This window comes from Erinaceus europaeus, chromosome 12 (genome assembly GCF_950295315.1).
Source record: "Erinaceus europaeus chromosome 12, mEriEur2.1, whole genome shotgun sequence".
Classification (NCBI taxonomy): domain Eukaryota; kingdom Metazoa; phylum Chordata; class Mammalia; order Eulipotyphla; family Erinaceidae; genus Erinaceus; species Erinaceus europaeus.
In genome coordinates, this window is record NC_080173.1 from 51,034,689 (window position 1) to 51,048,498 (window position 13,810).

The 13,810-nt window shown below is 44.2% G+C and overlaps 1 protein-coding gene across 1 annotated transcript; it reads left to right on the forward strand.

Annotated features, from left to right (window-relative positions):
- Positions 1-3,386: 3,386 nt before the first annotated feature.
- SPMAP1 (sperm microtubule associated protein 1) lies at positions 3,387-12,858 on the forward strand. The gene is made up of 3 exons (XM_007530926.2): positions 3,387-3,616; positions 7,803-7,902; positions 12,589-12,858. Exons 1-3 carry the CDS (start codon positions 3,410-3,412, stop codon positions 12,744-12,746), a joined length of 465 nt encoding a protein of 154 aa, XP_007530988.1. The 5' UTR covers positions 3,387-3,409; the 3' UTR covers positions 12,747-12,858.
- The last annotated feature ends 952 nt before the right edge of the window (positions 12,859-13,810 follow it).

Consider the following 13,810-nt stretch of genomic DNA (forward strand, 5'->3'; position numbering starts at 1 on the left):
TTGAGAACATTCACATCTTAGGGCATGTGAAAGAGAAACGGAGATAAACGGAGATAAAAAGATACATGCTAACTGGACACACAAGTTATTATCTTTATTGGAGAGAGACAGCCAGAAATTGGAAGGGGTAGGAGAGAGACCTGCAAACTGGCTTCACCATTTGTGAAGCTTTCTCCCCCCCTGCATCTGGGGACTGGGGCTGAAACGAGTCCTGGTGCATTGTTACATGTGTGCTCAATCAGGTGAGCTTTGACCTGGCCCCCAAGACAAATGATTTAAAATACATTTGTTTAAATAATCTTTTACTGGAGCCAGGCGGTAGCGCAAAGCAGTAAGTACAAGTGGCACTAAGTGCAAGGACCTGAGTAAGGATCCCGGCTCCCCACTGGCAGGGGAGCTTCACAAGGCAGCGAAGCAGGTCTGCAAGTGTCTATCCCCATCTCTGTCTTCTCTCTCCATTTCTCTCTGTCCTATCCAACAATGACAGCAATAACAATAATGATAATCAAGGGCAACAAAAGGGAAAAAATGGCCTCCAGGAGCAGTGGATTTGTGGTGCAGACACCAAGCCCCAGCAATAACCCTGGAGGCAAAAATAAATAAATAAATAATCTTTTACTTTTTTTTTTTTTTAATATCAATGAGAGGGATAAGAAGAGAGAAAGAACCAGACATCACTCTGGTACATGTGCACCAGGGCTTGAACTCAGGACCTCATACTTGAGAGTCCAATGCTTTATCTACTGTACCACCTCCCAAACCACCTTTTTTATCTTTACTTATTGGATAGAGACAGCTAGAAATCGAAAAGGAAGGGGAGATAAATTGAGAGGGGGGTGGTGATAGGGAGAGAGAAAGACACCTGCAGCACTGCTTTACCACTTGTGAAGCTTTCCCCCTGCAGGTGGGGACTGAGGATTTGAACCTGGGTCCTTGAGGCATTGTAATGTCTGCTCAAGCAGGTGCACCACCACCTGGCCCCCTAAAATACATTTTTTAAATAACAGATTTTTGGACGGGTAGATAGCATAATGGTTATGCAAAGAGGCTTTCATGCCTGAAGCTCCCAAGTCACAGGTTCAATCCTCTGCACCACCATAATAAGCCAGAGCTTGTTGAATGTAAAACATTAATTCCCCAATAAAGAATAATAATAAAAAAATAAGCCAGAGCTGAGCAGTGCTTTGGTTTAAAAATGGAGGCGGGGTGGGTTTCAGAATTCTTAAAAAGTAGATGCTGCTTAATGACAACTCTAAGATACTATCCTACAATTAAGCTGTATGATCAGATTTAGGACACTCCGGATCAAAGAGTGATGATTAATTGATTGGAACCAGGTATATATGTTAAAAAATATATAGAAGGGGGCTGGGTGGTGGCACATCTAGTTGAGTGCACATGTTACAATGCCCAAGGAGTCGCTTCACAAGTGTTGAAGCAGGTCTGCAGGTGTCTATCTTTCTCTCCCCGTCTTGCCCTCTTCTCTCCATTTCTCTCGACTTCAATATCAACAATAATAACTACAACAATGGCAACAAAAGGAAATAAGTAAGTAAATATTAGAAAAATACTTTAAAAATAAATAAATTGTGGTCCAGGAGGTGGTGCAGTGGTTAAGGAACTAGACTCTCAAGCATGAGGGCCTGAGTTCAATCCCTGGCAGCACATGTACCAGAGTGATGCCTGGCCCTTTCTCTCTCTCCTATCTTTCTCATTAATAAAATAAATAAAATCTTTAAAATAAATAAATAAATAATAAAACATAACAGGAGTGTGAGGCTGGGTAGTGGCACACTTGGTTGAGTGCACATGAAGACCCAAGTTTGAGCTCTGAGTCCCTACCTGCAGGGGGGAAGCTTTGCGAGTGGTGAAGCAGTGCTGCAGGTGTCTCTATTCCTTTCTATCTCTCCCTTACCTCTTGATTTGACTGCCTCTACCCAATAAATAAAGAATATATGTATTATCAGGGACACTATGAAAAGAGATGCATGGAAAGGGGAAGCAAGTTTTTTTAGTTTTGCTTTTAATGCTGCTCAGCTCTGGTTTATGGTGGTACAGCAGGTTAAACAAGAAGGGCAAAACAACAAGGGCAACAAAAGGGAATAAATAAATAATAAATAAATATTTCAAAAAAATTATAAAAAAAAGGGCTTCAGAGCTTCAGGCATGAAAGTCTTTCCATCTATTTATTTTATTTAAAAAATTTATTATTTTCTCTTTTGTTGCCATTGTTTTTATAATTAATTAATTAATGTCTTATTAATGAGAAAGGAGGAGAGAGAGAAAGAACCAGACATCATTCTGGTATATGTGCTGCCGGGGATTGAACTCGGGACCTCATGTTTGAGAGTCCAATGCTTTACCACAGTGCCACCTCCCAGACCACTGCCCTTGTTTTTTATTGTTGTTGTAGTTATTATTGTTGTTGATAATGTCGTCATTGTTGGATAGGACAGAGAGAAATGGATAGAGGAGGAGAAGACAGAGGGGGAGAAAAACAGAGACACCTGCAGACCTGTTTCACCACTTGTGAAGTGACCCCCTGCAGGTGGGGAGTCGGGGACTCGAACCCGGGTCCTTATGCCGGTCCTTGCGCTTCGTGTCACATACGCTTAACCTGCTGTGCTACCGCCCGACCCCCTATTTTTATTATTTTTACCAGAGCACTGCTCAGCTTTGGTTTATGGTGGTGTGGGGGACTGAACCTGGAACTTTTGGTGCCTCAGGCAAGAGAGTTTCTTTGCATATCCATTATGCTATCTACTGCCCAACCCCCCCCCCCCCCCGTTTTTGTTTTTGTTTTGTTTTTGCTTTTTTACCAGAGCTCTACTTAACTCTGGTTCATGGTCCTGTCGGGGGAAGGGGGGTGTTTGAACTTTGGAGCCTCAGTCTAGAGAATCTCTTTGCATAACCATTATTCTGTCCTACCACCACCTGGGAGGCGTGGTTTAAGTGAATTTTCTGGAAATCCTGAAACTAAATTCTGGTGTGACCCTGCCAGTAAGTGGATTTAGGGGGATATTCCAACGTTTCCCAGCTTCAACTTCCAGTTCTGTGAAATGAGGGCTCGAAAGAGTTGCTGTCAGAAATCTCTGACCCCTTTTTGGGAATGAGCCTTCCTATGGAACTGTGTTGAGGTGTATAATACCAGGAGCAGAATCCACCTTGCTTTAGCTAATAGTTCCCTGCCGGTCATCCCTCACCTCAGGGTCACTCAAGCAACTCCGCCCCCCCCCAACCCCCCCAACACACTGCCCTAAGGGCCTTCCTGGTCGACACATAATGGGGACAATAGTGATTGTGTCGCAGGGCTTCCTGACACCATCCACGTAACAATGCGTAGGGGAAACCCCATCCTAGGGGTACCCCTGCCCCATCGGAAAGGCTATCGGAGGTTCTGTTGGTCGGTATGGCGCACCTGTGCGAGTGTCCTTTGCGTCTCCAAAAGGGTTTCATCTTGGACGGGGTGGCCGTGAGCAACATGGCTCGCAACTACGAGCATTTGAAACCCAAGGTGTGGTCTGCGATCCCTCCCTACAACCCGCAGCAGGACCGCCACGCCCACCGCTACTTTCGGAGCCGAGTGATTCCTCCCGTGCTGCGGAGAACAGAGCAGGTGTGCGGGCTCTGCCTGTGGGGGCCTCTCTCCCCTCATTCCCGCAAACACAGATCCGGGTGTGGGGAGGCGATTTCTCCAATCCGAACTTCTCCTCCCCAGCTCTCTCACTGCCAGAGAAGCTTCCTACCCCCCCGCCCCAATCCTGCCCCTCTGTGTTCCTAATTCCTAATCAAACCCCGGAATTAACTAAGGGAGCAAGAGGTGGTGCGTAGCAAGAGCTCAGTCAGTGAGCCTTCTTTGCCTCCTGAGCTGGGAATAAACTTCTGCTGGCTTTTGTGTCAGCCTGTGCTGCTCAAAACCCACCACTCCTGAACAAATCGGTTTCATAGTCATTTTTTACTATGGACTGGAATTTTGGGGGTGATATTTCGCCCAGAAAGTTCTCTAGATTAAAAAAATAAAATAAAAATGAGAGTCTGTTGAGTAAACCACTATGCTATCTCCCCAACTCAAGATAATATTTATTGTATCCGGCTCTTCATGTGAACTATCTCACTTGTTTCCTTGTAGCCCTACTTTTTTTTTTTTTTAAGATCTTATTTATTTATGAGAAAGATAGGTGAGAGAGAAAATCAGACATCACTCTGGCACATGTGCTGCCGGAGATCGAACTCCGAACCTCATGCTTGAGAGTTCAAAGCTTTACCACTGTGCCACCTCCTGGACCACAACAGCCCTACTTTCCACCAATTAAGAAATTAATGTCCCAGGCCGGTGGTGGTGCACCTGGTTGAGCGCACCTGGCTGAGCTCCCATGTTACAATAGACAAGAAACCGAGTTGGAGCTCCTGGTCCCCACCTGCAGAGGGAAGATTTGTGAGTGGTTGAAGCAGGGCTGCAAGTATCTGTCTCTCTCTCTCTCATTACCACCTTCCTCTCAATTTCTAGCTGTCCTATCCAATAAATAAATAAGGATAATTTTAAAAATTTTTAAAAAGAAAAAAATTGTGGTCAGGGAGGTGGCGCAGTGATAAAGCTTTGGACTCTCAAGCATGAGGTCCCGAGTTCGATCCCCGGCAGCACATGTGCCAGAGTGATGTCTGGTTCTCTCTTTCCTCCTATCTTTCTCATAAATAAAGTCTTAAAAAAAAAAAAAAAGGAGAAGAAGAAAGGAGTCGGGCGGTAGCGCAGTGGATTAAGCACAGGTGGCGAAAAGCACAAGGACCCGCAGTAAGATCCCGGTTCGAGCCCCGGCTCCCCACCTGCAGGACAGTCGCTTCACAGGCAGTGAAGCAAGTCTCCAGGTATCTCTCTTTCTTTCCCCCTCTCTGTCTTCCCCTCCTCTCTCCATTTCTCTCTGTCCTATCCAACAACGATGACAACAAGAAGAACTACAACAATAAAACAAGGGCAACAAAAGGAAATAAATAAGTAAATATTAAAAAAAGAAAAGAAAAAATTAAGGTCCGTGGGGCGGGGGTAGATATGCCTTAGTCCCAGGTTCAATCATGGCACCACCATAAGCCAGAGCTGAGCAGTGCTCTGGTAAAAAAAAAAAAAAAAAAAAAAAAAATTAAGGTTCCTGGTCTGGGAGATGGCACAATGGATAAAGCACTGGAGTCAAGCATGAGGTCCCAAATTCAATCCCCGGCAGCACATGTACCAGAGTGATGTCTGGTTCTTTCTCTCTCCTCCTATCTTTCTGATTAATAAATAAAATCAGAAGAAAAAGAAGAAAGGGGGAGGAGAAGGAAAAGAAGTGAAGCAGGTCTGCAGGTGTCTGTCTTTCTCTCCCCCTCTCTGTCTTCCCCTCCTCTCTCCATTTCTCTCTGTCCTATCAAAGAAGAAGGAGAAGAAGAAATTAAGGTCCCAGGGCTGACATAGTGAATATGGTATTGGATCCTCAAGTATGGGGTACTAAATTTAATATCCAATCATGCTATGTGCTATGCTGGTTCTCTCTCCATCTCTCTTTCTTATAAATAAATGTTAAAATTACAGAATTTCTGTGATTAAAAAAAAGGTATCAGGTGGTGGCACACTCAGTACAGTACACGTTACCATGAACAAGAACCTGGCCCCCACCTTCGGAGGGAAGCTTCATGAGCAGTGCTGCAGGTGTCTCTATTTATTTGCATTTATTGGCTAGAGACAGCCAGAAATAGAGAGGAAAAGGAAGATAGAGAGGGAGAGGGACAGAGAGACACCTGCAGCCCTGCTTTACCACTTGCACAGCTTTCCCCCTGCAGGTGGGGAGCAGGGGCTCAAACTTGGGTCCTTGTGCATTGTAACATGTACTCTCAACCAGGTGTGCCACCACCCAGCCCCCTGCAGGTGTCTCTCCATTTCTTTCTCTCTCTTGAGCACTCACTGACCAGTTCTGGCTTAAGGCAATACAGAGACTGAACGTGGGACTTTTGAGCCTCAAGCATGAGAGTCTCTTTGTGTAACCATTGTTATCTACCCCCATCCTTTCTCTCTCCCCTCCCCTCTCAATTTCTCTTTCCTTTTTTAAAATTTATTTATTTTTAAAGAATTTTTAAAAATATATTACTTATTTATTAATGAGAGCGATAGGAGAGAGAGAACCAGATATCACTCTGGTACATGTGCTGCCGGGGATTGAACTCAGGACCTTATGCTTGAGAGATCAGCATTTTATCCGTTTTATCCACTGCGCCACCTCCGTGACCACTTTAATTTATTTTTAATTTCTCTTTCCTAACAAGTCAAACAAAAGGGAAAAAAAGGTCATCAGTAATAATGTGTAAGCATCGAGCCCCAGTGATAACCCTGGTGTCAATATAAATAAATTAATAAACACACAGACAAAGATACATTGAGGTCCTGGATGGAGGTATAGCTCAGCAGGTAGAGTGAGTGCCTTGCCATGCACACAACCCACATCGGTGTACTTTGATCTTTCTCTTTCTAAATTAAAAAAAAAAAGGTGGTCTTGTAGCTGTGAAGTCAAGCACCAATGAGACCCAGGTTTGCACATGCTTGTGCAGGCACACACATGTGCACACACCATATATATTACAGTGGTGCAGTCCAGAAGTAGTGTCATTATTTTGTGCTTACCCAGTTTGTTAGTGGCAGAACTGGAACTGGAACAAGTCTGTCTGCCAGCAGACCTGACCTAACTACCAAGTAAAGTTGCCTCTTCCTGAGAGACAGGAAGTTAATAGGTGTATTTCTTTTTTCTTTTTTTTTTTAATTTTTTATTTATTTTTCCCTTTTGTGCCCTTGTTGTCTTTTTTTTTATTTCTTTATTGGGGAATTAATGTTTCACATTCAACAGCAAATACAATAGTTTGTACATGCATAACATTCCCCAGTTTCCCATTTAACAATACAACCCCCACTATGTCATTTATCATCCTTCATGGACCTGTATCTTTTACTTTGGTGCAATACGCCAATTCCAGTTCAGGTTCTACTTGTGTTTTCTTTTGTGATCTTGTTTTTCAACTTCTGCCTGAGAGTGAGATCATCCCATATTCATCCTTCTGTTTCTGACTTATTTCACTCAACATGATTTTTTCAAGGTCCATCCAAGATAGACTGAAAACGGTGAAGTCACCTTGTTGTCTTTTTTTATATTTATTTATTTATTCCCTTTTGTTGACCTTGTTTTTTTTATTGTTGTTGTTGTTGTTGGATAGGACAGAGAGAAATGGAAAGAAGAGGGGAAGAAGGGGGGGAAGACACCTGCAGACCTACTTCATAGCTTGTGAAGCGATTCCCCTGTAGGTGGGGAGCCAGAGGCTCGAACCAATATCCTTCTGCCTTGTGCTTTGCGCCATGTGCGCTTAACCCATTGCACTACCGCTGACTCCCCTTTGTTGTCTTTTTATTATTGTTGTGGTTATTACTGTTGTTGTTATTAATGTCATCATTATTGGATAGGACAGAGAGAAATGGAGAGAGGAGGGGAAGACAGAGAGAGGGAGAGAAAGATAGACACACCTGTAGACCTGCTTCACCACCTGTGAAGGGACTCCCCTGCAGGTGGGGAGCCGGGGCTCCAACTGGGATCCTTTTGCCAGTCCTTGTGCTTTGCACCATGTGTGCTTAACCTGCTGCGTTACCGTCGACTCTCAATAGATGTATTTCATCTATACAGCTCACACTGGCTATGACTTCTCCCCTTCCCTTCTGCAAGTCCCAGGGAAATATGCTTAATGAGACTCCTTGCATGGTGGTTAATAGTCTTCTGCTTTTTCTCCCTTACTCTCAGGATCATGGTGGTACAGGAAGGGATGGCTGGATTGTGGATTACTTCCACATCTTTGGACAAGAACAGAGATATATCAACAGGAGAAACTGGGCAGGGGCAGGCAAGTACCACCAACTTTTTCAGTCTCACCATGAGTCCACCTGTGAAAAGTGATGTGTGTATGTATATCACAGTTCAGATTGAAACAGGGTGGTGGAAATACTGGGTTGAGGGGGAGAGGTCCACAGATGACATCGTCCTGTTCGTCATCTCATGTATGAACAGAAAGTGTACTAATTATTTTTAGTTATCCTGCAGGAGAGATAACAAAGTGATTATGAAAAAAGGCTTTCATCACAGTGGCTTCAAAGTTCCAGGTACAATCCTCAGCACCACCAAAACTAGAACTGAGCAGTGGTCTGGGAGAATGAATAAACATATACATATTTAATTATTGAGCACCTACTGTGTGCCAAGTGTTTTTGCCCTTGGGTTATCCCTATATATTTTTACTAGAGCATTATTCAGTTTTAAAAATCTATTTACTATTGGATAGAAACAGACATTGAGGGGAGGAGGAGATAGAGACATCTGCAGACCTGCTTCACCACCTGTGAAGCTTCCCCCCTGCAGGTCAGGTGCAGGGGCTTGAACCTGGGTTCTTGTACACTGTAATGTGTATGCCTAACCAGGTGTGTCACCGCCTGGCACCCCTCAGAGCATTATTCAAATCTACTTTATGGTGGTGACGGGGACTAAATCTGGTTCCTTGGTGTCTGAGGCATGAAAATCTTTTGCTTAGTCTAGGAGGTGATGAAGTAGATAAAAACATTGGACTTTCAAATATAAGGCTCCAACTTTAATCCCCAGCAGTGCATGTACCAGAGTGATGCTCTGTTTTCTCTGGCTTGTGGTGAAGGGATTGAACCTGACTTTAGAGCCTCAGACATGAGAGTCTCTTTGCTTAACCATTATGCTGTCTACTCCCTCCCCTCTGGTTCTCTTTCTCGCTCTCCTATCTGTCTCAATAATAAAGTCTTTTTAAAAAGGTAAATCTTTTTATTTTAAATATTTTACTTTACTTATAGGACAGAGAGAAATTGAGAGGGAAAAGGGGTGGAGACTGAGAGAAACACCTGTAGTACTGCTTCACCACTCCAGCAGTTGGGGACCAGGGGCCTGAACCCAGATCCTCCTGCATGTAACACATGCACTTAACCAGGTACACCACCACCTGCCCCCTCAAAAAATCTATCAAAATTTTATTTTGCTGAAAGAAAGATACAGAGAGAAATACCAGAGCACTCCTTACGTCTGGCTGGGTGCTGGGGATTGAACCTGAGAACATGGAGTCTCAGGCATGAAATTCTTTGCATAACCTTATTGTGTCTGCCCAGCCCCACCCCCAATCTCTCTAACCCACGTTATCTCTATTTATAAATAAGGAAACTGTAGGAAGTGGGTAGACAGCATAGTGGTTGTGCAAAGAGACTCTCATGGGGCCAAGTGATGGTGGTGGTGCACCTAGTTAAGCACACACATTACAGTGCAGGAAAACCAGGTTGAAGCCCCTAGTCCTAACTTGCATGGGGGAAGCTTTATTAGTGGTGAAAGAGGGCTGCAGGTGTCTTTCTGCCTCTTTGCCTCTTTATCTCCCCCTCAATTTCTTTCTTTTTTAAAAATATGTTTAATTAATTTTAAAATTTTGTTATCTTTATTTATTGGATAGAAAAAGCCAGAAATTGAGAAGGAAGGAGGTGATAGAGAGGGAGAGAGATAAGAGAGAGACCTGCAGCCCTGCTTCACCACTCGCAACACTGCTTCATCACTCGCAAAGCTTTCTGCCTGCAGGCGGGGACTGGGGGCTCAAACATGGGTCCTTGTGCACTGTAATGTGTGCACTCAACTAGGTGCACCATCACCTGGCCCCCCACAATTTATTTCTATCAAATAAATAAAACATTTAAAGAAAAATCATCAGGGAGTCAGTAGGTAGTGCAGCGGGAAAAGCACACGTGGCGCAAAGCTCAAAGATCAGCTTTAAGGATCCAGGTTCCAGCCACCAGCCCCCCACCTGCAGTGAAGCAGGTCTGCAGGTGTCTGTCTTTCTCTCCCCCTCTCTGTCTTCCCCTCCTCTCTCCATTTCTCTCTGTCCTAGCCAGCAACGACGACATCAATACAACAATAATAACTACAACAATAAAAAACAAGGGCAACAAAAGGTAATAAATAATTTTTTGTCAGGCGGTAGTGCAGTGGGTTAAGCACATGTGGTGCAAACAGCAAGGACCAGCATAAGGATCCCGGTTCGAGACCCCGGCTCCCCACCTCTGGGGGGGGGTCACTTCACGGGCAGTGAAGCAGGTCTGCAGGTGTCTTATCTTTCTCTCCCTCTCTCTATACCCCCTCCTTTCTCAATTTCGCTCTGTCCTATCTAACAACAACAGCAGCAGCAATGACAGCAATAATAATAATAACAAGGGTAACAACAAGGGCAACAAAATGGGAAAAATGGCCTCTAGGAACAGTGGATTCATAGTGCAGGCATTGAGCCCCATCAATAACCCAGGAGGAAAAAAGAAAAGAAAAACATTATCAAAAAAACTAAAAATAAAAAAAAACAGACTCTCATGCCTGACACTCCAAAGTCCCAGGTTCAATCCCACACCACCATAAACCAGAGCTCTGGTCAAAACAAAAACAAAAGAAAAGAAAAAGAAAGGCAGAAAGAAACTGATTTAAAGAGTGAGAATATGGAGGCCAGGCAGTGGTGCACCAGGTTAAGCTCAAATAATACAAAGCACAAAGACCTACTTAAGGATCTGGGTTCAAGCCACCTGCAAGTCTGCAGGTCTCCCTCTCCCTTCCTCTCTCCCCCCCCAAAGGATTCAATTATTAATAAGAAAGACAGGAAGAAAGAGAGAGGAAAAAAAACAGACATTACGGAGTGGAGCGGTAGCGCAGCAGGTTAAACGGAGGTAGTGCAAAGCTCAAGGATCCCAGTTCAAGCCCCCGGCTCCCCACCTGCAGGGGAGTCGCTTCACAGGCGATGAAGCAGGTCTGCAGATGTCTTTCTTTCCCCCTCTCTATCTTCCCCTCCTCTCTCCATTTCTCTCTGTCCTATCCAACAATGATATCAATAGTAACTACAACAATAAAAAACAAGGGCAACAAAAGGGAAAATAAATAACAAATAAATAAAAAAGAGAAAGTCCAATGCTTTATCCACTGCGCCACCTCCCAGACCACTCTTTCTTCCCCTCCCCTCTCAATTTCTCTCTAGTCAATAGAATGGGAAAGAAATGCCTCCAGAAGCAGTGTATTCCTAGTGTAGGCATGGAGCCCCAGCAGTAACCCTGGAGGCAAAAAAAAAAAAAAAAAAAGAAAAAGAAAAGTGAGTGAGAACAGTATTGCACCAAAGTAAAAGACATGGCAGAGGAGGACCTAGAGGGGGTTGAATTGTTATGTGGAAAACTAAGAAATGTCACACATTTACAAACTATCATATTTTACTGTAAATTTTGACTATGAACCATTAATCCCCCTAATAAAGAAAAAACTGGGGGCCAGGCAGCGGTGCGCCTGGTTAAATGCACACACTATAGTGCACAAGGACCCAGGTTCACACCCCTGGTCCCAAACTGCAGGGGGAAGTTTCACAAGTGGTGAAGCAGGGCTGCAGGTGTCTGTCTCTCTCCCTCTCTATCTCCCCTCCCCTCTCAATTTCTCTCCTTCTCTATCCAAAAATAGAAATAAGAAAGAATATTAAAAAAAAAAAAAAAGAAAAGAAAAAAAGTTTGGGGACTGGTGGTGGCACACCTGGTTGAATGCACATATTACAAGGTACAAGGACCAGGTTTGAGCCCCCGGTTCCTACCTGTGGAAAGCTTTGCAAGTAGTGAAGCAGGTCTGTAGGTGTCTTTGCCTCTCCCCCTCTCTATCTCCCCCTTATTTCTCGATTTCTGTCTCTATCCACTATACAAAGTTAATAAAAAATGTTTAAAATCTTCAGAAAAAAATGGAAAAGATATATTTAAAAAAGAAAAAGAATGGTCCGGGAGGTGGCGCAGTGAATAAAGCATGGGACACTCAGACATGAGATCCTGAGTTCAATCCCCGGCAGCACATGTACCAGAGTGATGTCTGGTTCTTTCTTTCTCTCCCCTATCTTTCTCATTAATAAATAAAACATATATATGACAGAGACGGGGAGAGAAAGATAGTCACCTGCAGACCTGCTTCACTGCCTGTGAAGCAACTCCCCTGCAGGTGGGGAGCCAGGGGCTTGAACCGGGATCTTTAATCTGGTCCTTGCACTTTGTGCCACATCCACTTAACCCACTGCACTCCCTCCCAACTCCCGAAAGAATGTTTTTCTGGCAGGGTGAACACTCTTCCCTCCCCAGCCTCAACACCCTTGACCATTGTCTAGTCACATGACCCTGTCCACCATTTGGCCAAATGGAGCTCATCCATTTTTTCCAGCTGCATTAGAGGCAAGGGAGAGTTTTCCTCAGTTCTCTTGGGAGCAAGGCAAATTCAGCCAAATCCAGACATTTCTGAACCCTCTCATTCCAACAATAGCATTCATGCTCCTCCTGTGTGGTATGATGTTTGGTTTCTAGGAAGCCATCTGTCTCCTTGACCTCACCTTGACTTTCCAGTCAAGAGGCTCAAGATACATAAAGTTGGGAGAGGCGGCAGAAATTTGGGAGCCCAGTGACTATAGTTGGGGTGCTATACTATTCAGCCCTAAGAATAGGGGAAAGGAGGAGTGGGCTGAGTGCCTTCTCTCTCTCCCCCAAAGGACATTCCCTCCAGCAGGTGTCTGGGCATGACTACTACAATTCTGATCTGAAACCCATCAATGGATTCAACGGTCAATTTGGCTATCGCCGGAACACCCCAGCTCTCCGCCAGCGCACCTCTGTCTTTGGTGAGGTCACCCAATTCCCTCTCTTCTAGCAGCTGCAGCTCCCTGTCTCGCCTCTGGACTTGACTTTTTAAGACAGGAGATAGGAGTATACATGTATTCTCAAAAATATTTAATACAAAAAATGAAATATGTACCTCTAAATGTGTTTTTCAGTATTTATTTGTTTATTTTAGTGGCAGAAACAAAGAGACCAAAGCACTAAGGCTTCCTTTAATATAGTGGAGGCTGGGCTTGAATCTGGATGCATGTGGCAAAACAGCTCACTATCTAAGTGAGGTATTTCTATAGTACAGTAGTGTTTTGTTTTGTTTTTAAACCAGAGCACTGCTCAGCTCTGGTTTATGGTGGTGCTGAGGACTGAACCTGGGACTTCAGAGCCTCAGACATGAGAGTCTTTTTGCATAACCATTATGCTATCTCCCCAGCTCCAGTGTGCTGATTCTTGATTCTTGAGGTTGAAGGGAGGAAATAAGGTAGTTCCTCTAGTCCAAAGAGAGGAGAAGGAGAAAGGTCATTTCAGTCCTGTGAACTTGACGTAAAATGCCCAAAGCACCAGACTTGCAAGGAGAGTCCTCAGCTCTCCCTTGAGGGCCAGAGGGAAACAAACTCCAAGCCCAGGGTAAAACACTTACCCAGACATCAGCAGGACCCCAACTCAAGCTGGCTGTTTTCCTAGAATAAGAAGCAGGTTGTGTGTTCACAGGCATTAGAACTGCCTTGAGAAGAATAGTGTGATTTCCCCCATGTTTATACCATTTGAAAGAACTGGTATCTTCCTTCTTTCCATTCTCAGTCTATCTAGAGGCAGGGCGGATACCAAAGAGGGCCCAAAGCTTCTGACACAGTACTACTCTGCTTGTGGACACTTTCTTAGTACTCCGTCAATTTCCTTTTCAGCTAGTTTCCAGGGTGTAATTTTTTTTTTTCAGTGCTCCCACCCTCTACTTTATTAGTTGTCAGGAGAAAAGCCAAAACAGATGATGGATACAAAAGGTGGGGCTTCAGAATACAAAGCTTGCCAGAGTTCTAGTGTGGGTGGAACCGGATTATACTGAGTCACTATAAGTGGACAAGGAAGAGGATTATAATAGGT